The 27,639-nt window shown below is 38.7% G+C and overlaps 2 protein-coding genes across 3 annotated transcripts in view; one reads left to right on the plus strand and one right to left on the minus strand.

Annotated features, from left to right (window-relative positions):
• LOC124183578 (sodium/calcium exchanger 1) overlaps positions 1-27,639 on the plus strand; it is a 1,216,563-nt gene that overhangs the window by 1,173,948 nt on the left and 14,976 nt on the right. The window lies entirely within an intron of this gene.
• Positions 9,120-9,965, minus strand: LOC124181967. Its single transcript, XM_046568738.1, has one exon. It carries the CDS (start codon positions 9,963-9,965, stop codon positions 9,120-9,122), a length of 846 nt encoding a protein of 281 aa, XP_046424694.1.

Genomic DNA, 27,639 nt, shown 5'->3' on the forward strand with positions numbered 1-27,639 from the left:
TAATTCTGTTACTGATTGTAACTTTGCCGTAACTTATCAAATTTGTATCCATGCTTTCTACAAAAAATGCATACATCGTTGTTATTCGTTTTTGTTTTTTCTTTGGATATACTAACAATGAGATCAACATGTCCAACTTTAGTAGCTTTTAAAGCTCTACCATCACTAACTTTGACTTTAATAGTAGTTGTTAACTCTATAAAATTATACTGAGAAAAAAATCTGGTTCATTCAAACCAAATATGGTTAACAGAATTAAACTTGGCGATCACGGGCGGGGAAACGCTGATTGGTTTGATTTAACAAAAAATATGGTTATTCTGGGTGGCTTTGGCAGAATCGGAATAAACAAATATGCACTCTGACCGAAAATAATGTAGTTAATTCAACTCAATTTTCCAAAGAATTTACTGATTTGAACTGTCGATCACATTGATAACATATTGACTTAACCGTACCATTATTATGATAACTGAATACATGATTGGTAATAGCCCATGTGACGGGATATGAAATACCACGTCACAACCATTGAAGCGTTTGTTGCGGTACGATGAAATATTTTGACGAAATATGTATCTATTTGTCAGAATTAATATTATGTATGACTTGAACATTCATGAATTTGAACACTATGCTGACTATGCTAGCGACTGAACCTGTAACTTCTACTATGCTGATACCAATCCATAATTTGTTGCCATAAGAAAATTATTCTTCGACTGGGGTTTATTTTTATTTGGTACAATGCGTCAACTGTTTCAATTACTTGTTTTTCAACAATATATATATATATATGTTTTGTCTCGGAGTGGTAAATAATGGCGAGTAAATAACTACAATGGTTTCTCTGTAAAACAAAGAGTTTTTTCTTATCACGTTTTCTTTACATTAAAGTTAATATTCACAACTTAATAATCTACTATCTTATATCTTAACTCTTAACTCTCACCTGTAGAACAAAGAAACAACATTCGATGGATATTTTCCACGCTGCTCTTTCTTTATTTCACCTCTCCTCTTACGTTATTGTATAGACGTCCTCTTTGACATGATTTCTCTCCACGTGCCTTTTCTTACGTGATTTCTCTCTATTGCACAGTCGGGTGCCTGTCTTACCTACCCGCACTTTGTGCGGGAGATTTTGAATTGGGAAACTGAGGGAGTGTAACGCGTTTACCTTACATATATAAAATTTGTCGATCAACCACTTTTCTTTAATTTAACCCAATAGTCGATGCATCTGATTATTGACAGTATTACAAGCCAATCTAATATAAGGTTGATATAACTTGATCTACGAACCAATGATTTCAATTATTCAGGAAATCACGATTAGTTCTACTAACTGACCTAGTCTTCAATCGATTAAATTCTCATTGGTAGTATAGCTATGAGAGTTCTACACGCAGATTCCTGTTACCGACACTTACCGACATTCTCCCCAGACTCAAACCCTTTTCCGCGATGACGTCACAGTCTGCCGTACTGACTTGAGGTCAAAACAATGCAACCTTACCGACAGTTGTATCGGTCAACGGTAAAAATCGCACTGCTTTACCAACAATTCTGATCGGTCGAAGGTCAAAATCGTGCTGTTTTACCGACAATCTTACCGATCGAAGGTCAAAGTCTTCATGTAGTGCTCGTCAGCCAACGGTAAAGGGTGCAGCGGGGGCGAGAACTTTTTTACCGTCCCGCATTCTTTTCTCACGATAGGACTGCTGATGTGTAACATTAACCACTCCAAATTCCTTTTCCACGGTAGGACTGCTGTTGTGTAACATCAACAACCCCCACATTCTTTTCCCACGTTATCAACCACGTGACATTCCAAAATGAATAGTTCCGAGAATTGTTTTTTATCCACTCGGATATCGCTGATGTGTAACATTAACCACCTCACATTCCTTTTCCACGTCATCAACCACGCGACATTCCAAAATTAATGGTTCTGAGAATTGTTTACTTACTCGGATGCGGGTCTGATATCAACCACGTGACATTTTTTTGGCTTGTAACTGTCATGTGAACTCAACGATAAATTTTGAACGGTTTCGGTCAAGACCAGAGTGCAAGGTCGACCGATAGCCGCGGTACATTCAGAACCATGCATCAGCGGTGTTGGGTTACTATCGCACTGGGAATGCTAAAAAGTGCGCGCGCATACACAAACATACGTATTTGATATCAACCACGTGACATTCCTTACCCTCCACCAAATTTCAAATTATGTGGTGGGGGAGCGTTATATAAAACAAAAGTGAAAACTTCATCGCCAGTCTGAAGCTGTTCTTCTTGTAAATGAGAAGTGCTTTGGAACAACAACGTGAATTGAAGAAACGACTAGAACTGCTCATCAAGAATATTGAAGAAGTAAAACATCTGCTGAAAATCAGATCTGACCTCAATCAACTCACAAGAGATTTTGAGCACATACAACTCGACAGTAACGATCATGGACTTTTCAAAATTGAACGGAGTCGCTCGCCTAGAGACACTCCTGCCCTTGAAAAAATCTGGGACCTCGAAGTATACTTCGAATACCGAGTCAGTGGCGTTCGTCGGGTTGAAACGAAATTTGGTGATAAAATCGTTCTGGACTTGGTGGACTCTGTCACGATTTTTCTACCGAACCGACTGACCAAGGCCCTCCAAGAAGATAAAGATTTGTTCCAAAAGTTGACGACAGCCAGTAAGGAGATACAGTTGCATCTACGCTATCTTGGCGAACCGTACGGTCAACTTGAATTCGTATACGTATAATCTGAGTATTACATTTAAATATCCAGTGTCCTGTGGAAGTCTTACGTTTAATAAACGAAAGAAAAAAAAGATTGAAATTACGAATATTTTTTGATTTATCGCCTAACCATCTTGTATACCTTTAATCCTACGTACGTTTTGTACCTTGTATTTATATCTAGAATCAAGTCTTAAAATCTAAGAGAATGCTACTTCAAACACCACTAAGCAACGATGGAGGGTTTCGAGCTGCGTTTGCGTCTTGTAACTGTAACGCGAACTCTACGATGAATTTTGGATGGGTTCAGACAAGACCAGAGTGCTAGGTCGGCGGATAGCTGCGGTAGTATACATTTAGAGCCAAGGATCTGCGGTTTTGGGTTACTATCGCTCTAGGAATGCAGAACATAACTCGGTTTGAGTACAGCTCCGTCAAGGATGGAGAGCAAGGTTGAATCTTACATATGCTTTGCATTGAAAAAATTCTCTCTTAAGAGCTAAGGTGAAAGTAAAGGTGTAAAATTATTTCATGAATATTCTCTAAAAAACAGTTCTATTGAGTACAATTTTTAGGATACAGTTGACAATTACTTCACAACGATAGTACAATAATTCTATTCAACAGTATCGTAACCAGAATGATATATTCGCCAGGAATGTGGGACCGTTCTTGTAGACGCTTCTGCCCAGTAACACAGATCGTACACCCTCGCCATCCGAACAGTATGATGATTTTGTAGCCAATTTTGAAGTATCAAAACGTTTTGTGCTGCACAGATTGCGTTGGGTATTGTATAAGCGTCGCATCTTAGAGACACAGCTGAAGTTTTTTGTAAGGTTTGAAGCGACGGACAGTCAACGTCCAGCATATCGATGATTTGAACTTTCGGGAGAATTTCAAGCAACCAATCTCGTTTTTCTTTTCCTTTTACGTACACGGTTTTAGCTTTGCACAGCCTGTCTTCAATGGTCCACTGAACTTCCTCTAACGGTATGATTCCACAGCTCCATCACAGTAGATTGAAATTGTAGCCAATTCTTTATGTCCGAGAATTGAGCATGGCCATTTAAGATTAGAAAAAAAATAAGTTTTGTGCTAAAATGTGCTTGGTTTGTGCTGCAATGTGCCGCGAATCGCAGGTCCTGATTATCAAAAATCGGGCTCTAATCGTCAAAAAATCATTTTTTCAACCAGCGTGGCCATTTTGTTTTTTCAAAAAAGCAAGAAATGTGCCAGAATGTGCTAGGCTTGTGCTGCGATGTGCCGCAAACAGTAGTCGATTATCTCCAAAAACGTAGCTAATATTGCCAAAAAACTATATTATTAAAATTTTTTTCGTCTAACTTCGGTCATTTTTTTTTAAACGCGATGTCCCGATTCCTCTAGCTGTGTAGACATCGCTAGGTTTGTGTGATACGTTGTTTCAGGAATGGCCTTTTATGTAATTATTCTCAGATATAGGTGTGTAATTGTGCGATTTTCGACAACAGAAATGTCCGATCACTTTCAGTTCAATTGATATAACTTTTGTTTTTCTATAGGTAGATTGCGCTAGGATACAATATTTTACGGTGCTTTGACATTTTTCAAACGAGGATTATATCTTGCGTGTCACAATATGCAATCACGATGAGGACCATTCACTTACAAATACATAAAGCAGAGCCGCGTTGGCCGTAAGCAGAACATAACTTATGTTGCCCGGATCTCACCACGTGGAGGTGCGGTTGGCATTTGTGGGTTCAACTAAAATCCATCCCACTTTAAGATCCACATTCACACACCATTTACACTTTATGTACAAGCACCCAGACTTTTTATTTACAGCCGCATTTACTCATCGATTTATACCATATTAACAAGCACTGACGCATTTAATTTTCTTTTCTGAGGCATCGCTATCAAATCGTGTATACACGTAGGTGAATCTCTACCGATACAGTACCGGTGACTATTTGCGCTGTTTTGTTGCGCGCATTATCATTATATCGGATCCAATGACTGCCAGTCCAGCAATATCCAATATAATGTCCAACAGAATTTATACACTTAGGCCCATGGTACTCAACAACGCCAGCTAATTTACATCGAGTGCCGTCTGTTACTATCAAGTCTCGAGGAACATTTGACAGTATCTCTCTCTTATTTCTACCTGTATCGACATCAAGGAATGAATGTGAACCGTATTCGACAATTTGTGTACTTGTACTACAACATTTGCGCGGAACATACCGTCCTAACGATACCGCTTGATGAAGAGCTGTTATTCCTTCTGATGTCAAGGGGTTGTAGTTAACATCTAAAAAAACTCGACGATGTTCTGTTTCGATACCGCATTGTGAATACTTGCATCGCAGTGTGTGACTGGGTATACCAACGAATAAATCTTCGACAAGAACAGTAAGATTAGAGTCTGCCCTGATTTTAATGATTTCGCCTTTCCGTTCTTTTTTTATTCTTGGTAAAGCTAGTAGCGCATTGGCACGTTCTTTGAAAACCTGTGACACTAGAACTTTTTGTATCAATGGTTCGATACACTTGTATATACCTGCATCGCTATTCACAATGGTTGCGTTTTAACGTGGATTATTACAAATAGCCATCGCTAATATTTGACAAACGCTATCGAATCCACATGTGTTTTCCACGACTAATATAGTTGATCTATCCTTCATATTCTTACAACAATTACCATTGAGTAGCAGTGGCAGTGAAGCATAATGCCGTGATATTATTAGAGTCAAAATTCAGACACGCTTTGGAGTATTCAGGTTTTTTTTTGTTTTATTCTTATTCCTCCAGTTGTGCTGCTCTTTGAGCTCTATCACCGCTGCGTTCGCTGATTCTAAGACTTCATCGCTTCTTACGAATAATCGGCGCTGCTTTTGATCAGAGCCATGCTCAATATTCCTAAGTGGATTATCTAATGGTAACTCTCGGCAATGAGTATCGAAATGAATTTTCGTAACTGTATCCGTTTCGGATGGAGTTGGACGGCGTTTTCAGGTTTCTTGCTTAATGACTACTTGATCACTAGGATCATGAAAATCGTCGAAAAGATGCTGTGCGGGATCGTCACTGATAACTTGCGAGCAATTCTCAATATGATCTGGTAAAGTTTGAACGCGAAGGATAGCCGACTGCTGAGGAGCTGTCCATGACGAATCGATGGGTTGAATACCTAACTCTTAGTTAAGTTTGACATCTATCGACGGTTGCGTACAAATCTCGGTGGAATATCTGGGACTACTTGTGTTTTCGCCCATCGTAGTTAAGTTTTCAGGACTGTCATTTTTTTTGTTCAACTTTCTATCATTCTTTTCATATACTTCTTCATTTTGAACTTAATCAAAAAACTTCTTCGTTTCTCATTATTTAAATCGATATTATTGATTTCTGTCCATCGTTTCAGTTCGAGAAGTGCATCATTTTCCGATTGTCCTGCAAAAGCCAACTTGATTTTTCTTGGAAATGATAAAATATGGGTTGCAACGAATCTGTTCGCACGTAAGGGTTGTCGTTCGTTGATCAGCGTACGATTTTCCAAGTCGTTGAACTCTGATTCGATAGCAGCGAACGTAGCATTTCTAGATCCGCTTTGACAGGCTTTTCGCATACATTCAGAGAACAGAGGAAAGTATGGCAGTAAATTTTTGAGATGTTTCGCGAACTTCGGATTATAGAAAGCGTTGATGTTTTAACTTTCACCTTTCAATTCGGTTCTTATTTGTACAACACATTCTTCATAGATGTTTTTTTGTCCATTCCCATGTAATCGTTGGTACATCCTCTGCGGAATTTAATAATTCATCGTACTTAGAATCGGAACTATGTACTTTTTTGGAATCTTCGAACTCATCGTCAATTTCGTCTTCTTCGGGTTTAATCAAGTCGATACGAGGGATACCTTTTATCAGTGCCGTGATATGAATACGCGCCCTATCAGATAAGCTTCCACTGTCCGCGCTTCGGCTGAGGACGAGTAAGAAAATTTGTTTAGCGACTGCTTCAAGTTCTGGTATGGTTTTCTGCTGTCGAAGCAAAGCCATTGCCCGGATACACATCGATTTTGCACCGTACGGTGTTCCGTCATAGCACTTCCATTTCGAAATCATATCAATAAAATGACAAATATCAAGGCGCAGAATGCATACGGGTGGTGTCAGAATTGCCTTCGTCAAATATTCGAAACAGAATGATAGGTATTTTTTTAAACTCGATTGCTGTGTAAAAGCTCTGGCAATTCCACCTAAACGGGCTTTGTCAAAATCTGTAACTACTTCTTGTGGTAGAAGAAACGACGAAGTTTCGTTCGCACCTGTGCGCAAGAATTCCAAAAGCCACTTTGCAATTGCATCAGTATGATGTTCAGCAGATAACATCTGAAAAACCGGTATAGTTTTGTTGTTTGTCTGAGTAACTACTTGATATAGATATATATGAGGGCTGTAGGCAGAAGGCCGTCGTACTTTGCGGACCACAGACCCAGTTCCATCAATATAGAGGGTTTTGTAAAATTTTTGGTACACCGCAAGTTGTTCCTTGGACCAATAATGCACAAAAAATTCGAAAAAACCAATTAAATGAATCGATGTTTCGTATATAGACCCACATTTCATATCCTGAAAACTTTCGAAAATATCGTGGGTTCTAATCAAACCAAGGATCTTGTCTCGCATCTCTGTTGCGGCTTTACCAAGAACCTGGCCACTACGAATGTGTGCCGGTTCATCATCCCCTATACTATCTATCAACCGGTCACCTTCTTTTCGCCTCCAATTGCACGGAAGCATATTTCCCTCTACCATTTCTTTTGCAACTTTTATTCTTCGAGTTCCTTCCAACTGCCTTTTTGTGGTGTGACTTACGGACCGGTTGAATTCGTAAATGAAGCATTCCATAATAGTTGGTTCATTCTCACTTGGAGCGTTAATAATCCGTCCAAGAAATCGAGCTTTACAATCAGGACAATCTCCAGTAATTGAGACATAGAAACCACTTTCTGAAACTTCATTTGTTTTGAACTTCAATGTGCATGGTATTTTCGTTTCCTCAAATATTGCATAATACAAGGTGGCGTCCAGGCATTCCGTTTGAGTTACTGTAATTCACATTTACCGCGAGACTAGAAGTCATATTTTATTATTTCAGGTGCCATGTCTGACCAAACGTTTGTTAGATCAAGTTTGAATTCTAAAACAACATCCAGTGTGGAGTTCAGGGAATCATTTATCATGGTCGGATGGTTATGTGTGATATTCCGGGACTGTAGAATCTGTGTCAGTATATTATATCTGTTCTCCAAAATAATCGTGTAAATATTTTTCGGTTTTTTTCGCAACGATGCAGTCATTGCGTCGGAAAGTCTTTGAAAAACTTAATTTTTTGGAGGAAGAACTTTACCGCTGTCTGATACAACCTCAAATTCTGACGATTGTGAAAGTTCTCTCAGTTGTACGATAGCCGGAGGATTTGTACTAACAATAATTTTACTTGCATCATTATGGTAATCCATTATGGTATAGTGCCTGCACATAATCGTTGAGAAAAGAATAACTAATAGGTACAATCGAATTTCAATTACGCAGTCGACGCGCGTAAGATAAGAACCTAAACCTTCGTTTAAGGTTGTTTAGAAGATAATCACAAGTAATGAGAAATAATTGAAATGCATACTATAGGTAGTTGACTATTCGAGTCATGTCTCTGTAAAATTTCAAGTCGATTGGGAGCTTATTAACCGAGTAAAAAAATTTTAAAGTTGCGTAATTTTTACCGCTTAAATCCAGAGTAAATGGAGAGAGTTGTCCGTGCAATCAACTCGTGATAGCACTTTTCGTAACAATGAACTTTATTTGAAAAACTAGCCATACATTCTTTGAAATATTCCGCATCGATCAATACCAAGATCATTAACATTTGGAGGTTTCTAATCAAAATATTTTAACGTAAAGATAGGAAATCGCGTCAAAATTTACTGCAAGTGAATAAGTTGTCAACAGACACGGCAACGCCGGACTTTGAAGCCTGAAGGAAGGGGCGGATTACATGAGTGAGCGCGCATGCATACCCGCGCGAAATTCAAATTAACATGCCTAGTAAATACAAATTTTTTTTTTTTAATACATTTTTTTTTTATATAAAGAAATAAATGAATCCGTTATAAATAAATCCTTTTTTATAAATAAAGGTATAAAATAAAATAAAACCGAAAATACATATATTATTTCATATTATTATTATTACTAATATTTTCTGCATTTTCTGTATTCTCTACATTTATCACATTAATAATACTTTCCAAAAAATGAATTATAGAATTTATAGTTCTCGAATCTTTGGTCACATTAAGTTTACCGTTGACTGATTGTGATCAAAGTGCAATAACACCTGGTTCACCTTTAGCAATGAATACATCAATGAACTTATCATACGTTATGGAAGCCTCTATCAATTTATCGCAAATATTTTTGGAAATAACTTTGTGGAGTGGACCTAATGTTGTTGCTCTCAGCCTCGCATTACGTTTCTTTTTGTCTTGGTCGAGCAAAAATGCTTGGATGCTCTGTTTTTTCTCAATAAAAGTATCATCACTTATCTTAAAATATTTGACTAGCTTCTCTAATATTTGTACATCCTCAATTGCATTGTGTGCTTCGTCTGTCGATACATCAGTCAGGAATTCTTTGGCTAAATCAACTTGACTTGTTTGAGTATGCCTGTTCAATAAACTGCGAAAAATCGGAAGTGTATCGCTAAAACCGATTATACATTTCTGAAAGGTAAGTATGGTACCTGTATCAGCCATTGCGTTAATGAGACGAGGTTTATCAAAATTACAGTTACGTGCTACGAGAAGACAAGGCTTACCGAAAGAACGGAGAAAAGTATGAAACTCGCGCATCACACAGTCTAGTGGTAATGTTTCCACTCTCTTGCTATGATAAAATAATTCTCCACAACTGCTTGTAAGACCGTGAACCTCACTGGCTTTAGAATTAATCGCCGTTGTAGGAGTCACATATTTATTAAAATATGATCCATTACAGCCTGCAGCGATTTGCAAAATTCCAGCAGTACTTCCGAACCCAGTTGTTTCAAGATCAAAAAATATAATTTCTGGTAGTTCATTAGATATTGAAATTTCATTGCTGTTATCCTGGTACTCCTGTAATGGCTTGATCGTATCATTGGTAGCTGATTGATTCAATAGACCCATACCAGACTCATATGTTGAACCTTCTACGCTTTCTTTTTTCTTCTCTAAATCGTTCGATATTTTTTCAAAATATTTCGTCGAGCTTTAAAAGCTACTGTTGCTATTTGTTGTTTACGATTTTGCGCGATCCTATCTCGTCCATCAACATTTGCATCCATATAAGGACCAGGTGTCAATTTTAATTCAAGTAATACTTCACTTATGCACCGGTTCCCAAGATTTTTACTCGCAATTGCAAGGGCAACACGATAATGAAGTGAAGATGTCAAGCCATAGAATCGCGATTTGGGAGCTTTGCTCATAATCATGGCGTTTAAATTTTCGTTAGGCTGACTTGAGCTTGCAGTGACAAATTTTTCAACGTTTTCTGCTAATCTGTTGAAGAATTGAGACAAGTCTTCATACAATGCCAGACTCTTCAGACCTCCAGGTATAATTGAATGGTCGTAATTTTCTTTGTCTCTCTCGAATTTGCACTAGTCTCCACAGTCCTCATGTTTGTTAAAAGAATGATCGACTATTTGTTTTATCGTGTCCTTCATGGCATTTTTATCATTTTGATTCTGAGCTACTGCGTATGTAAAACATCTGTGCAGGTAAATGATGGTATTTTTCTTCAGTTCGGGATGATTTTTACTCATAGACCATAACACTTTTTTAACATTTTTCGAAGCGTGATTGGCGTCAGAAAATTTTATAACTTGATGATGGGAGACTTGGCGTATTGCAGAGATAGTTGAGCTCTCCTCGTCCCCAACGAGAACTCCGATTTCAATGTTAGCTTCTTTAAGAATCTTGCTGTGAGCAATTAAGTCTGCTGCGAGAGCTGGCTTTATACTTTTGGCACTTCCTGCAGAGTTTCTTCTACATTTATGGTCACTGCAGGGATGCCCCTCATCACATTGCTTGCACTTCCGATTCTTAAAGTCAAAATCAAGTACTTTGCCGGATTGAACGCCAATAAGAGCTCCGTAGCCGCTAAGGCTGTCACAATCTCTTCCTGTTCCTCGAGTAGGCCACCCCATGTCGTATGATGCCATAACACGAACAATCCAATCGCAGGGAATAGCATTTAGATCACCAGACAATATACTTTCTGTTTGATCATGCGTTAAACCGGCGATAACTGGAACATCTTCAGGGAAGTCACGGGCACTAGACTCAACAATAGACAACATTATCTTTACCTGATCTTCTGTCAAGTTTGGCAACAGAAAATTATCCGGCGTTCCTTCTGGCCTGTTAACGAAAAACGCAATGAGTTATAAATAAAAGAATTGAATAAAAACATTTTTAAGGATCAAGGTTACGTGTTGGGTCATGCGGGATTCAGGGGTTTGAAATAATTCATATATCAATCAAATTCATTGCTATTTCTTTTACTATTCCACACTTTGCCTCATCTCGAGACAGTAATAAATAAAATCATGTAAATGAGTGTAAAATTCAATATTAAATTATTCATTTTAAATTATAAAAAATGACTTTTTTCAATCAGACTTTCGTCTAACTAATGAATCCATTTGTTCAACAATTTAAAATAATTACAAACGGTAATAACTGTGTACAATTCGATAAGGATAAATGGTTAGGTAGAAAAAATTTTTCTTCATTTTATTTTGCGTAATAACTAAGCCCAGCACTACTTTTCAACTAATCAATATACTTTTAAATAAATGAAATGTTCCAATTATATTTTCATGTATTAATCAATGAAATTATGAATGAATAAACTACAACAAAAAGCAGAAAGCGATAAATGATGAAGCAAAGCACCTACAAAGCAATAAAAACGAAAAACGAAAAAAAAACCTACAAGGACTTTTTTATGGATGGAAATTTTTCGAGAGTCAAACGTCTTTCTAACGCGGCAGCTGTTTTACAACTCTTTTCGGCAACTCGTGTCACAGCTTCTCCAATCAGCTCTCCATGCGTCTTGAGCAAGTGATTATTGAATGATGGCATATTCAAAACTCCCAATAATTTATTGAGATGCGTCCAACCCATACCTGCATCGAAAAGTCCTACATTCATATAAAATTTTTAATTTTAAAAATTAATTTTATTCACTTCTTGAAAAACAGCAATTTTTTTTTCAAACTTACCTGGTGCAATTCGTGCATTAATCTCATACATTATTTTACCATCTGGGGCCGTAAAAGTTTCATCCGTGGTGATTGAATTCTCTAGCAAACAATCTTGACAACGGATTATTATGAGTGAAGCTAGCCCATGCCGGTTCTCTTTAATGATATTCGCTAACGATAAGATCTGCCCACAATCTTTGCACCGGTCATTCTCAGCCCATAGATCTAGATCAATTATTCGGCGTCCAAGTGCCACTTTCTGTTTTTTAGAAGGACTTTCGCATTCAGACGGAAGATTATTTTCACTACTTGGTTTCTTTCGCTTTCCAGAGTATTGTTGTTGTTTCAGTCGCAAATTGTACACAGCTTCTGTTACAGATTTATTTTTCCACATAAAACGTTTCTTTTTTCTATTATCTTGACCATTATTATCACTATTTGTCGCTTCCATTTTTCTTTTATTCGTATTTGCTTTTTCATTTTGTTGAGGATTCATAGTTTTCAATTTTTAAGAAATAAAACACCTAACGAAACATTCACTCACAAAATAATTGTGAGGTTATGTTATTGTTTTGAGTATACGCTACTGAACACGGGTAGCCAGAGGGCCCGCAACGTTGCCGCGATTATTCGTTATTTTTATGATTTTTATTATTATAACTTTTAATTATTTAAAAATAATTGAGAGTAAAAATATAATTACAACATTGATAAAGATACCGTCTCCTATGAATTTTAATTATTTTCATCAAGTAAAAAAAAATTTAATATAATTCGACAGTTTATAGGGCGCAAAAAAAAATATCTACAGCGCCCAATGTATAAGCATAGGGAAATCTCTCACACTTTCGTCCACCCCCACTCTACTTCTCAACAACCTTAAGTAGCGAGAGTAAAGAGTAGTGAAAAATAAGAGCGAAAGTCACATAGAAAATTAGGTGGTTTTATAAGTTTTCGGCGCTATTGCGCCAAAAAAGCGTTTTATTAGTAACTAGTTACAAATTTTGGACTTCGTCAATAAGGCGCTTTTAGTTTCATTCAAGACAAAACTATGCGCGACAATGTCACGTTGTCGCCGGACCTATAGGCACACGTGCAAACGTACGGATGCGAATAACAAACTTCGTGAGCTGTCGTATTCGGGAGTAATGCATCTGCGTCGATACGCTACAAGACATGTGTAGTATCAGGGCCTGCACCAGACTGTATAGAAGGAGACACCGCCAGACGTTGCCGGAATCCACCGAACCGAGCCGATGCAAAGAGTTTGTATGGAGGGGATCACGCACTCATTCAAACGGCTCACCGAGTGATCGAGCCTTCCCGCCCCACTAGCTGGTGCGCTACCATCACTCACTCATACACAGAAATTGCGTACACGGAAAATAAATTGCAGTCGCAACAACAGCAAGTGGAATTAAGTTTTCCGCAGATTGGAGTAAAGCATATGAAAACACCAAGTTGGGGTTAAATTAACAACCGTTAAATTTTTAAGTGAATGGTCCTCATCGTGATTGCATATTGTGACAGGTAAGATATAATCTTCGTTAGAAAAATGTCAAAGCACCATAAAATATTGTATCCCAGCGCAATAAACCTATAGGAAAACAATAGTTATATCAATTGAACTGAAAGTTTTTTTTTTTTTTTTTTATAACATTTATTTCATACAATCTGTCTTACATATTTAAGACAATAAGTATTTTCTTTTTATACAAGCATTTAAATAACATGTTAAGCACTGCCCCATAGAGTAGTGCTTCTTCAATTTTGTTATAATTAACAATTTAAACAATTGACACAAAATAGGTTTATGTACATAAAATATATGTAAGGTATAAAAAAAAAAATATAACGTGAATACAATATGAAATGTTTATAACAGTTATTAAAATATCGGTTGGTACTTCTTCAGTCTTGAATTTACTGAATGCGGAGTGGCCAGTGCTTGGGCCAGCTGGTTCGGATGATTAATGATCCTTTCTTTATAATTTGATTGCAGTATTTTAGCTTCCTCTTTGACACTGTTTATCTTCAGGTCATTCCTTATAAGTTCATTGGTTACAAACCACGGTGCATTAATAAGCCTCCTAAGTGTTTTATTTTGAAATCTCTCCATGATTTCAACATTTGACTTAGCCGCTGTGCCCCATAGCTGTATGCCGTAAGTCCAGACAGGTTTCAAAATACATTTATATATTAAAACTTTGTTTGACGTTGATAGCTTTGAGTTTCTTCCTGTCAACCAGTAGAATTTTCGTAGTTTAGTGTCCAGGTATTTTCTTTTTATCCAGATGTGGTCTTTCCAAGTGAGGCGTCTATCCAAGTGCATACCTAAGTATTTCACCGATTCTGCTTGTGGTATTATAGTGTCGTCCAATTTGACTGGAGGACATGTTTCCTTTTTTAATGTAAAAGTCACTTGGGTAGATTTCAGCGTGTTTACATGCGTTCTCCAGTTTTTACGCCAGATTTCATACTTGTTGAGATACTTTTGAACTAGTGCCAATGCTCGTGATGCAATTGGGCTTGTTGCCAACACCCCAGTATCATCAGCAAACGTTCCAACTGTTACGCCTTGCATTGTAGGTAAATCTGCTGTATAAAAAATGTACAGTTTTGGTCCTAAGACGCTTCCTTGTGGCACACCAGCTTTGATGTCGAATAGCTTCGTAACCTCTTCATTTAGCTTTACACGAAATGTTCTATTTTCTAAGTAAGATTCGAGCAGCTGATATAGTTGACCTGGTAATTCATTTTTCATTTTACTAAGCAGTCCTTCATGCCATACTTTGTCGAAAGCTTGTGCTACATCGAGAAATACTGCAGAACAGTATCTTTTTTTCTCGGAGGCATTCCGTATCACTGAGACGATTCTATTTACTTGTTCGATTGTACCGTGCTTGTTCCTAAATCCGAATTGATGGTCCGGAATTAGTTTTTCTTCTGATAGTACAGCCGATAACCTTTTAGATATTACTTTCTCGCATATCTTAGAGAGCACTGGTAACAAACTAATCGGGCGATAGGATGTTGTTTGCTCCGTAGGTTTACCTGGTTTATTTATAAGTATAATTTGGGCTACTTTCCATTGAGTTGGGAAATAGCGCAGACGAAAAGTGGCGTTTATTAGTATAGTTATTAGTCTTATTACTTTTGGAGGTAACTCTTTTATCATTTTCCCTGAAACAGCATCATACCCTGGTGACTTTTTACAGTTTATACTCTTAATAATTTCTTTTATTTCTTTCACCGTTGCATTTGCAATTTTATAGTTATTGAATTTCGGTTTTTCCGATGCTAAGAGTAATGGGTCTTCTTCCTCTTCAGTTATTTCCCGCGGATAAGGTGTAAATACTGACTCTAGGTGTTCAGCAAATACATTTGCTTTATCAGCATCTATTCTGGCCCAGCTTCCATCTTGTTTTTTTATAGGAGGAATATGCACTTGTGGACGATTTATTTTTTTTGTTGCCTTCCAGAGTGAATAGTCGGTTGATTCGGTGGGAGTTAAATTTACTAGATATTTTTCTATGTTTTGATTTTTTTCGTCGTACAACATTTTTTTGAGTTCTTTCACTGCTTTGTTGAACCTTTTTTTATTGTTGGTGGTTCTATTATCTTGCCAGATTTTTCTTAATTTTCGTTTTTCTTCTAATTTATCTAGTATACTTTTACTAGTACTATCTTTTTTATTCGAATGATGTGCTGGTGGTGTTGCATACATTGCTGCTTCGTGTAATTTTATGTTTAGACTTTCTATTGCATTGTCTAGATCTACATTTGTTTTTAGTGGTATATTGCACGTAATTTCCTTTTCTCAATAACTTCGGTAGAGTTCCCAGTTGGTCATTTTGTTATGCGGGATGAATTTATTTTCATTAAATACGATATCAGAATACATGTGTATGATTACTGGTGAGTGATCTGATGTCAGTTCAAAACATGATTCAGCTTTCATTAAATTGGGGTTAATACCTTTTAGCACTGCAAAATCTAATAGATCAGGTCGCTTTTTTTTGTCTGTGGGCCAGTACGTGGGTTCGCCAGTTGAAATTGTTGCCAGATTTTCCGTTGTGATCGTTTGGTAGAGCTGCCTGCCTTTTGGGTTGGGGCTTAATGAGTGTGAACCCCACCAAGAGTGTTTAGCGTTCCAATCACCACCAGCTATAAATCTATTACCTAGTGTTTTGAAGAATTCACTAAATTGATCTTGACTTACCGAATGCCTCGGAGGACAATAAATTGCCGAGAGTGTCATGTATCCACTCTTGTCTTCTACCGTGATGCTTGTTGCTTGCGAGTAATCCTTTGCGTAGTGTTCACTTTCGTGGTGTTTTATGTTCTCTTTTATTATAATAGCAGTTCCACCATGTGCTTTGCCATCTGGGTGGTTGGTGGTATATATCTTGTATTTAGGTATATTTAAGTAGTTTCTTGTTGTAAAGTGTGTTTCAGAGATGAGAACTACATCTATTTTATTTATTTTCAAGAACTTTTTAAGTTCAGTTGTTCTTTGGGCTGAGCCGTTTGAGTTCCATAATACTATGTTGAGTTTAACAGCCATTATTTGTTTTCGAGCAATCTGAGAATAACATTCATCGTTTTGTCAATTTTGTTCATTAGTGTATGAACTAAATTTTCGAGTTTAGCAATGGTATCCATTGGAGATAGGCTTTGGTTTTCGTTTTGTTCTGGTACACTATTTATGTTACCTGATATTGCTTGCGAATAGGAGACATTATTTCTCATTCGATTGTCTCTGAGTGGTTCAGTGGTTTGCTGCATAGGTTGAATAGGTTGAGGATTTCTCTTTTCTCTTAGTTTTGGATAGAATTTTTGTTGCAGTTCTTTGTGAACACTGCAACCTCTGTAGCTCGCTGGATGGTTACCACCACAGTTTGCACAGACGACATTTTCTGTTTTTTCTTTGATTGAGCAGTTGGAAGTCAAGTGGTTCCCTGCACATTTTACACAAACTGGCTGTTCGTAACAATAATTCTTAGTGTGTCCGAATGCTTGGCACTTGGTGCACTGCGGTATTATTCTCTTTTTTCTAGGTGATTCGAAAGAAATTATAAGGTTAAGTAGTTTTTCAACCTTATAAATTTCTTTGTTGTTTTCATTGACCTCTAGATCAACGAAGAACAGCGGTAGTGGCTGTTTTGTTTTACTATTTTTAACATTGGTGATTCTAATGACTTTATGTCCAAGCTTTTCTATCTCTGTCTTTAGTTCTTCATTGTCAGCTGAAGGATGCATGTTCCGTAAAACCGTTTTGTATGGCTTATTGTATTTTGCTTGGTATGTATGAAATTCAGTATTTTTTGCTTCAAGTTCAGTTACGACTTTTTGGAACTCTTCTGGAGTGTTGATTTTGAGTTTGATAGCATCATTTGGTAGTACTTTTAGAGTGTACTGGTTTGGAGCTATTTTATCTAATAGTTCATACAATGGTTTGATATTTGTCACGCCATCTATATACAAGGTGGGAGGAGTTTGAACTTTTTCTCCTTTCCCTTCACCTGAAGAATTTGATTCTTCATTTTGTTTGTCAGTCACGCTTTCATTTTGATGTTGCATTGGTGACTGTATTGATAGCGCCTCGAATTTATTATGAGTTGATGCACCTAACCAGTAATCTTTCAAGTTGAGTTGTTTTCGCTTTCGCTGATACAGTTCAGGACTTATGCTTCCTCTTCCTCTTTTGCCTGACGTCATTGTCCATTGTGAAGTGCCTTCAGTTTTATTTCCCGGGCTTTTTGAATTTCCCGCATTTGCGGGGATACCCGCGCCACCAAGCAGCTCAGGCAGAATGATCGAACAATGAGTGATAGATCACGACGCAATCATTGGAGAAGCAGAAACAAGACAGCAGGCACGATCTCCAATCGCATCCAAGCTTTGACGCATGCGCATAGCCCAGTATCAGAGAGAGAGAGAGACAGCAATTGTTGACGATGCCGTAGAAGAAGTAGGGTTAGGATTCCAAATGCTTTTCACCTCAGTTTTCCCAAAAACAGCTCACCGAGGAAAGAGTTCTATGTATGGAGGTGAATAGCAATTTTGTGCGTGCTATGTTCTGCAAAAAAGAACACCCGTGGGCAAGAGACATCAGAGATATTTCAAGAAAACAGTGGAACGAAAAACAAGATAAAAGAATGTACTCACAGAGAAAGAGGAAGATGAACTGAAAGTGATCGGACATTTCTGTTATCGAAAATCGAACACTCATACACCTATATCTGAAAATAATTACATAAAAGGCGATTCCTAAAACAACGTATCACACAAACCTAGCGATGCCTACACAGCTCGAGGAATCGGGATATCGCGTTTAAAAAAAAAAATGACCGAAGTTAGACGAAAAAAATTTTAATAATATGTGTTTTTGGCAATATCGGCTACGTTTTTGGAGATAATCGACTACTGTTTGCCGCACATCGCAGCACAAGCCAAACACATTTTAGCACAAAACTTATTTCTTCTCTAATCTCAAATGGCCATGCTAAGTTCTCGGACATCAATTCTTTCAATGTGAAGGTATTGTTGAATGGTCTACGAAAGCCTTGTATGTCAACGATAAGCTCCATCTTCGAACTGTGCGAGATGGTGGGAACGGGTCAGCTTTTATACCAACTTTTTGACCCAACCACTGAGCGGGTCGTATTCGACAATACGATCGTGAACAATCAAGCAGTACACCGATGTTTCAGTAGGAAAGTTGGCTTGAGCTTCAAGTTCAAGACGGATGTCGACAGGTCCGTACTTCAAAGATTCGTTTTGTTTCGAACAGTCGATAACGAATGAGGGGACGTCTAGAAGAAATTCACTCTTTGTCAGCAACGGTTCGGGGTTCTTGTCGTAGTAGGTAGCTTGGAAGTTTGCGTAAATCTCGTATAGGAGCGCGTACACAGTACGACTCATGTTGACGTTCAGGTTACAGTACGGATAAGATTGAGAGTTTAAAAATAGCTTGACGTCCGTGATATCACAATGATCGAAACGATTTGCGTTTTTGCCGGTCTTGTTCTTTCTACTTGTTTGGAAACCCAAAATGACGTACCGAGGTTTTTCAAGCTGAGTGGAAGTTTTCACAGTCCAAACGTGTTTCGATGTTGCGGGAAGTAAGGGATATTCGTACCATTCCCAACTGCGGAAGCTCATCGAAATAGGTGGATCTCTTTGAATGAAATTTAGTAGGTCAACTTTTTTCTGATCCGCGAGTTTCAAATACGGTATTAGCCATTTCACTGCAATGATCGTGATTTTGAATTTCTCCTCTTAAGTTTGCATGATAGCGTTGACGTCAGTTTTTGATCTCGTCAAAATCAACTGATGTTTAGCGTTGACAACGATTTTGCGGTAGTCTTCAGCGAAACCCAATATCATGCTGAGCGGTATTAGTACGTCAAAATTACCCTCGGCATCGGTTAATTTTTTCTTCTCTTCTACATCAAGCCATCGAGCGTTTTCCATCAGCCAAGTCTGACCAGGGTGAAGGGAAGCGTAACCCTTCATGAGACTTGTCAAGCCAACGTTCTTGCTGCTATCAATCTCAACTGCATTAATTTTGTAGCGAATTTCTTCAAACAGATGACAGATCGCGTTGTTTACGAGCTGTGTGTTCACAGTAGCTGTACCATCAGGTTTGAGGAGTCGTCCATGGATATGTACCGAACTTTTGCTGGGTGATATGCATAAATCCTGATGCTGAACGGTGATTCGAATTTCATCGCTGTTGTTGAAAGTTGACGAGGCGTAAGGTTTGTGAGCGTGAATCTGGTAATGCGCAACGAATTAGTCAAAGACGACTGGTGTTTGAATGTTCAAGATTTCTTCCTCCATGGTATGTAGCAGATGATGAAACAGCAAAATCGGATTTTTAGTTGTCGGAAATTCCTCTTCCAAAAGTGGTCAGTTTCAGACCCAGAGCTATCAGGAACTCCACGTTTCCAGGTGTTAACGGTTCGAGAATCGATCGATGACTGACTCGATCGGGGCATACCGACTTACTAATATACCTACTCTTTGACAGTCTGTTATACATATACAATTCCCATTGTTTATTGCGATTTGATATGTAGTCTCACAGCAATAACTTCTCCACGAAAATTAACAAGATCTCCGTCTTGATCCACGAACCGGAGCTGAATGTGATTTATGGTCCTAACGGTGATCGGAAGATAAATGACGTGCGACGGTACTTCCACGATCTTATATCCCGGTGGGACAGTCGGGCAAAACTCGTGAATAGTGTGTACTTCGTGTCCATTGACGTAGGCGCTCGTTGTAATGCTACACTCGACTCGCAACGCGTTGACTTTGAGTATAGTTACAGGCACGTCTGATTCGTGAGTTTTATCAACCTCCAATACACGTGGTGCGAATCCCAAAAGTTGAGCAATGGAATCATTCGCCTCAAAGTTAAGCGTGTGGTTGCATGTGATTTCGCTGCGTAATGTATTATTGTTGGGTTTCATGGCGAGCCTGATATCTGTATTTCTCAGCACGTTTTGAAGATACTGATCTATGTCCTCGATCTCGTAGCTGCCGGTAGGTATGGTGATCACTTTATCAGCTATGCAAATTTTATTGTGACCAACATCAACGTTGGGAATCGAATCAAAGGTTAACAATTCTACCAAGCCAAAAGCATGACTTTTATCACGAGCAAGTTCGATTCGAAGAGGTTTCCGAAATCGTTAACGTTAACGAATCATCCATGACTGCGAGTGGTAGACTGACTTTGATGAATCATGCACCATGTTTATGTAGCTCACCACTTGGAAATTTCAGACACAAGTGTCCGCATTCAAATGTATCATGATCCTGGTACCTTTCATGATTGTATTTGACGCTACCAACGCCGAGGTATTTTATGAGGTCTGAGGGTGGTTGAAGGTTGCCGAAACTGTCAAAGTAATCGATATTATTGTCGCGTTTCTTGTATGCAACCCAGTGTGTTCCCGGACCGCCTTTGTCGTCAAGGTTGATTATAGCTGACTCACTTTTTCACGGACCGTTTTTGGGCATTTCGTTTCGCATGAAAACACCGTGGAAATGCGGAACCTTAAAGATTTTGGCAGATTTCAACAAGTCCCAATCAGTCAACGCTCGACGTGGTAGCATCGCATCTAGTTTTTTGAAAGATGGAGACCAAGACCTGTTTTGTACGGTTTCATATGAAGCCCTTTGCCCAACACGATAGCTTTCACAGTTTTGATGTGTCGTTTGCTCTCTCCCAGTTCTTGTCTAGCAGCACTTGCATCGTTCACAGCTTTTGCTATACCCGTCACACTACCGGCTAACGCGCCTGTAGCACTAAGTCCAGCGAAAATAGAAATCAGAAACGGTAGTAAACCACTGACTTTTGAAGGTACTGGTAGGACGTGAGATGTTCGCACTTCACATTCACCACCCGCTTTTTTAACGGCGTTCTCAGCTCCCTTCAGCGCAGATTCGATAGCTACTTTTGCATCGTTGCTTGGAACCATAGAACGTTTTGCAGCATTTATAATTTTTCTCAAGGTCACATTTTTTGATGTTCGAATTCCCATTCCGAGTTTTGATTTTACTTTCTTTGTATTAGCTACTGCCCAAGCGGCTGCCTTCTCACCCAAATTTGCGTCCTTTGCGAGAACCCGTTTTCAAGCTTTCTCAGCCAACACCCCATCAGCCTCGTTTCTAACTTCAAGATTTTCACGATTCTGCGAGTAAGCAATGTCGTGGTCCTTGCAAGCTGCGTCGAGTGGATTGATTCTCGGATCACCCCGCGCGAGTCTCTTTGTTAATTTTGTACCAGACCCGCAGTACTGATAACCAGGTACATGCAATTCGACTGGAAGGCTGTTGATGATTTTATTCACCAGACCCTTGCCACGATGTTGCTGCCTGCTGCTGCTTTGTTTACCTCTGTACGCGATTATGTTCGTGCGTTGACTGAAGAAAAGTGCCTTAAAACGGGGTATTTATAGCGAATCCAATCGGTCATGTCCGAGATGCGGTTTGAGAAACAACCTACTAAGCTTCCCGTGATGAATTTTGACGAACTTTCGGAGCAAAATGTCAAAAGGCACAAACGGCACGGTGAATTACTCCCGAATAGTGTACGTGCAATATTCTGTGGACCGTCAAATTGTGGTGAAACTAATGCGTTGCTCACACTTATAACCCATCTCAACGGACTCAGATTTGAAAATATCTACATCTACTTGAAATCTCTCAACCAACCAGAATACCAATTGTTGATGCAATTGTTGGACCATGTTAAGAATACGGAGTATAGTGCGTTTACCGAGCGTGAGCAAGTGATTACACTGGAAGAAGCACGGCCCAACTCCATAATCATATTTGACGATGTAGCGTGCGAGAAGCAGGACAATATTAGAGCCTACTTTTGCATGGGTAGACATCACGACGTTGACTGTTTCTATCTCTGTCAGACGTACGCGCGTATTCCCAAACATCTCGTGCGCAACAACGTGAACTTACTCGTGTTATTCAAACAAGACGATATGAACCTAAGACTCGTATACAACGACCATGTAAACACCGACATGTCTTACACAGAGTTTTGAAGTGTGTGCTCTGTATGCTGGAACGGTGAGAAGTACGAGTTTCTGGTGATCGACAAACACAGTGAGCTCAACGAAGGACGATACAGAAGGGGATTCGATTCTTTTGTTAGCCTGTAAAAGAAATAAAATCTAACGTTTTCGAGCGAGAGACGCAGTAGCGCTGCAGACTCAGTTGCGTTAATATCCAGAGCTCTGAAATTTCCAAGCAAAAAGACGTCCCACATCAGATCGCTCAAGCAAGTGCTGCGATCCGTCGAAAACACAGATTGCTCAAGTCAGGCAAGGAATGTACGACTCGGAAATTGAGTGACATTTTCAAACCAGTAGTGACTCCCTTGCAAGAACTAGTGAATGTTACAAAAGATGCTTAACCTGTAAAACAAGAGGTGGAAGAAATTAAAGAAGAAATGAAGCAGATAAAAAATGAAACGAAAATTGAAACTGTCTCGAAAATGGACTATTCCTTCGCTTCGGCAGGAGATGAAACAATCGTAGATACACCGGTCGAGAAAATCGGGGATGAGTATTTTGCACTGATGAGAGATGCGAAGACAAAAGGCGAATTGGACAACGTCTACGGTGTACGCAACCTCTCAAACGGACTATTGACTGGTGATTTGTTGAGATCTTTCGAGAGTGACTACATTCGTTTCGGCGATACGCTTCACCCGGAAACAAAGGGTTTGCTGGGACTTTTGTTCAAAAAGAAGCATGACGGTTCTTCTGTGAGCGCCGGAGATCAGGAAAATTTTAAAAACAGAATCCTTGCAACGAACGCGCATAAAAAGTATTAATCGTCTGATAGGGCCGTTCGAAACGATAACAGTTACAAATTTAAAAATGTCATTGCCGAATTGATGAATAATTTCCCATCACCTCGCCGAAAGGGTAAAGGTCTACTTCCGCAAGCTATGATCACTCGACAAGGTGTTGAAACGGAATACGTTTTCTGGGATGATCTAAACGAGTTAGTGGAGCGTCTTTGTTTACTCCTGGCATCTCAGGCGGCGGGAAATCCGAGTCACGATAACGAAATGATTTCCATTATCGAAGAGCTACGCGAAGCAGGAATCATTTATCGAGCAGCTCCCATCGTTTTTGCATTCATTACCGAGATGAGCGTCGACGTGTTCGGACGGCATCTGGATAAAAACACGGCCGCGAGCACTCGCGGTCCTCCGGGTGTCGGATTTCAAATAACGGCGGACGGGCATTACGATATACGGAACAAGAGACTATGCAATGTCGCAGATCCCGCAGAGTCAAACAATGCTGTAATTTAAAAAATCTTGAGACGAAAATTCAACGAGCTGCAAGAACAAATCGGCGATCTCGATCAAATGATCAAAGCTTTCGAGCTCATCACGGAGAGAGCCTTGGATACCTTTTACACAGACTTTGAAACAGGCAGAGATCTGTCGATTCGAAACGCTGATAACATATCTCAATCGGACACCTGACTAAGAGCGTCGGAATATGAACGAGGAAAAGCAAGCACTGGTGACGGAACTGCATAAGCCTGCACGCCGGAATTACCCGCGTCGACGTGTAGACGTGCGCGGCATCGACGAGACATGGCGTGCGGATCTTGTTAATATGACATCATACGCTGGACAAAACAAAGGCTACAAGTACATGCTCACAGTCATTGATATTTTTTCAAAGTATGCGTGGGCTGTACCGATAAAGAGGAAGTCTGAAGATGATGTTACGAAAGCAATGGAATCTGAGCTTGTCGAAAGGACGGGTGGCAAAAAATTACACGTCGACAGAGGAACAGAATTTTACAACTCGAAATTTGAATCGCTTATGACACGTTAAAGAATCAAACTTCACTCCACGTACAGTAATTTAAAGGCTTCGATCTGTAAACGTTTTAATCGGACGCTGAAAGGTAAAATGTTGCAACGGTTCAGCATGCAAGGAAGCTACAAGTGGCTCGATGTCTTATCTGATTTGGTTTTGGCTTACAACAACGTCAAACACCGAACCTTAAGAATGAAACCGTCGGATGTCACCGTTGCGAACGAAAGGCTCTTATCACGTCAGGCGTATGGAAGGCTTCGAGCGTTACCTACCATATCGGCAAAATTCAAATCCGGCGACAAAGTTCGAATCAGGAAATTCAAAAATGTCTTCGAAAAAGGTTACACCCCCAATTGGACGACTGAAATATTCACGATTGGTCGAGTGGAAAATACTCATCCCGTGACGTACGAGCTCAAAGACTACCGAGATCAACGTATCGCTGGTGGTTTCCGAGAACAAGAGCTCCTCAAGATTGAACATCCGGATATCTATCTGGTGGAAAAGGTGCTCAAGAAGCGTGGGAAAAAAATATACGTCAAATGGTGAGGTTTTGACAATACACACGACAGTTGGATAAACGAATCGGACATGTAACATTTGAATAAATGAATTTTTTGTAAGAACGTATGTGCCTCTTTATTTGATACCCGACACATAACAAGTATGCATCTTTATTTTTTAAACAATCGACAGACATATGCATTGTTGTACAATTTTTGAGATTTCGGAGCGTTCTTATTCACTATCCTACATAATAATAATATTTTTTACATCATGGTGCAGTTATAAATTACAAAGCTAAGGTGTAGGCTTGTAGCCCCACGGAAGCGTGTCGGTTTTGTTTTGAAACACGATCCGCTTGTCGTGATTCCAGCTAAGTGCCACTTCCGGCTAGGGATGGGCAAATGAGGAAAAAATATCGATATATATCGTATCGATGTTTTTCAAATATATCGATAAGTATTGACTAAATATATCGATATGTTGATATATCGATATTGTCTGTGCAATAAGCGATTATCTATAAAAATTGCCGAAATATTCGAAATTTTGAAGCAAATACACATCTGGTGGTTTTGACATCAGTTTTATTATTTGAAAATACAGAAAAGCCAAGAAAAATCAACATCATCAACACAACAAAAATACATTATTCATTCATATCAATATTTGTCTGATATTGACATCAGGAGCACTCTTTGTTTGATGTGCTCCCCTGTTAATCTGCTCCTTTCATTCGGTACAGCCAAATTCACCACTGAAGCAACCCTTTCAGATGACACTGAAGAAGCTTGGCAAATCATATATTTTAGAGAGATATCCGAGAGAACCGGCGTGAAATGACGACAATTTATCCAAAACTTTATTGGATCAGATTTTCTTTCTAAAAGTGGTTGGTCCAAATACTGCTTCAGTTCATTGGGGACACAGCCACTGCTTGGAACCTCTGACGCAGCTATGTTCAGATTTAATAATTTCTCATGTCAAAGTTGACTAACTATTGCAATTTTAATTTGGATCTTTTGAGACTTACATCAACACTGGTGTCATCAAAGTTTACCGACGCAACATCTATAGTATCATTCCTAAACTTTTCGGTTTTCGATGAATTTTGTATGTTTACCATTTGCAAATAAGCATAATGGTGCTTCACTTTTAAATGTGTTGCCAAATTTGTTGTGTTTCCACAAGTTTTATACGTTTTGCCGCACAAGTTGCAAGAAACAGGTTCGTTGTTCCCTTTTTTTTTAAAGAACTTCCATACAGCAGACATGACTTTTTATCATTAACAGATTAACACAATTCTCACAAAAAATAACAATGAGCTACGCTAAGCTTACTCGCAGCACAATGAACAACGTACGTACCAACACACACACGCAGTAAGCGCAGTGATACCAACCAAACCAACAAGCAGTGTCATTGTCATAGACAAGCAGGTCATAGACTGTAATTTTTATTTGTGTTTCACTGCACTGCCTATTTACTCTTTTTCTAAATTTAAGACATCAGATTTGTAAAAAGTCAAATACATGATGTGACGCAAAAGCAGACAGCAGAACTTTAAAAAATATATCGATTTTGATATGTAAAAATAAATATCGAAAGTCGATATATCGCGGGAAAAAAATATCGCTGATTTATATCGATTATTTTCTGATAAAATATCGATATTTTGATATATCGATATTTTTTACCCAAGCCTACTTCCGGCTGTTCTACGGTGTATACCTTGTGCTTTCGACTTAATATCAAATGCTGATTTGTAGACAAATTTTCACGGTTCAAAACACATTCCAAATAATCGTTGAAAGTTATTTTTCTCAACGCTGATCCTTTGACACCTTTGGCACGTTTATTATCTTTCTCATCTCCCAAGACTCGCAATGCGTATAATTTAGCTCTTAATCCTACAAATTCCAGCATTATTTTTCCGTTATTCTCGTCTTCCATCAAGCCGAGAACTTTTTTGTTCGCTAGTGGCATTCCATAAACGTTGTCAAGCGGATAATCAGACGTATCGAATTTGTGCAAGTCCTCCTTCATATGGTCGTATATGTCGGGGACGGTAAAATTGTAAATCAAACTGTCGGTATCCGTGTACATTAATTTTACTCGGTAGCCAAATTTCCGTTTGACATAATCATAATCAAAATCGTAAATGTATGTTTCAGCCAGATCCATGATAAAGAAACCTGCATACAATTGTTTATTCAACTTGACTTTCGGCTTACTCATCTCGACGATAATTATATCTTTGTCAAAAACGGTACAGCTGTAAAAATTGAGTTTGACTATAGTAGCTCTAGCACCGTATCTTCCATCCCATTCCGTGATCAGCGTGACATCTCTATACTTCCTAACATTTTCTATTCTTTAGCCAAAAACTGCGTTGTTTATCAGTTTGTAAAAATATTTCTCGAATTCGTTGTGAGATTTTTTGCGCAAATCGGTATTCAAATCAATGTATTTTTTGAGCCACGGGGTTTGTCTGAATTTGAGAACTCTGTGAATTTTGAGTAATTTCAAGCCTAATTGTAAGCATTGTTTTAAAATGCTGTAGTGAGCAACGTAGTTTTTTTTGGAAAGTAGCGTGGGCGTTAATTTCGGTTGCTTACTATTGGAAATCGGAGGTATATAGTGCTTTGGACACAGTGGTAAATCCTTATGAATTTCATGCAGTTCCTCAAGATATTC

The sequence above is a fragment of the Neodiprion fabricii genome, chromosome 5 (genome assembly GCF_021155785.1).
Source record: "Neodiprion fabricii isolate iyNeoFabr1 chromosome 5, iyNeoFabr1.1, whole genome shotgun sequence".
In the NCBI taxonomy this organism is placed as follows: Eukaryota; Metazoa; Arthropoda; class Insecta; order Hymenoptera; family Diprionidae; genus Neodiprion; species Neodiprion fabricii.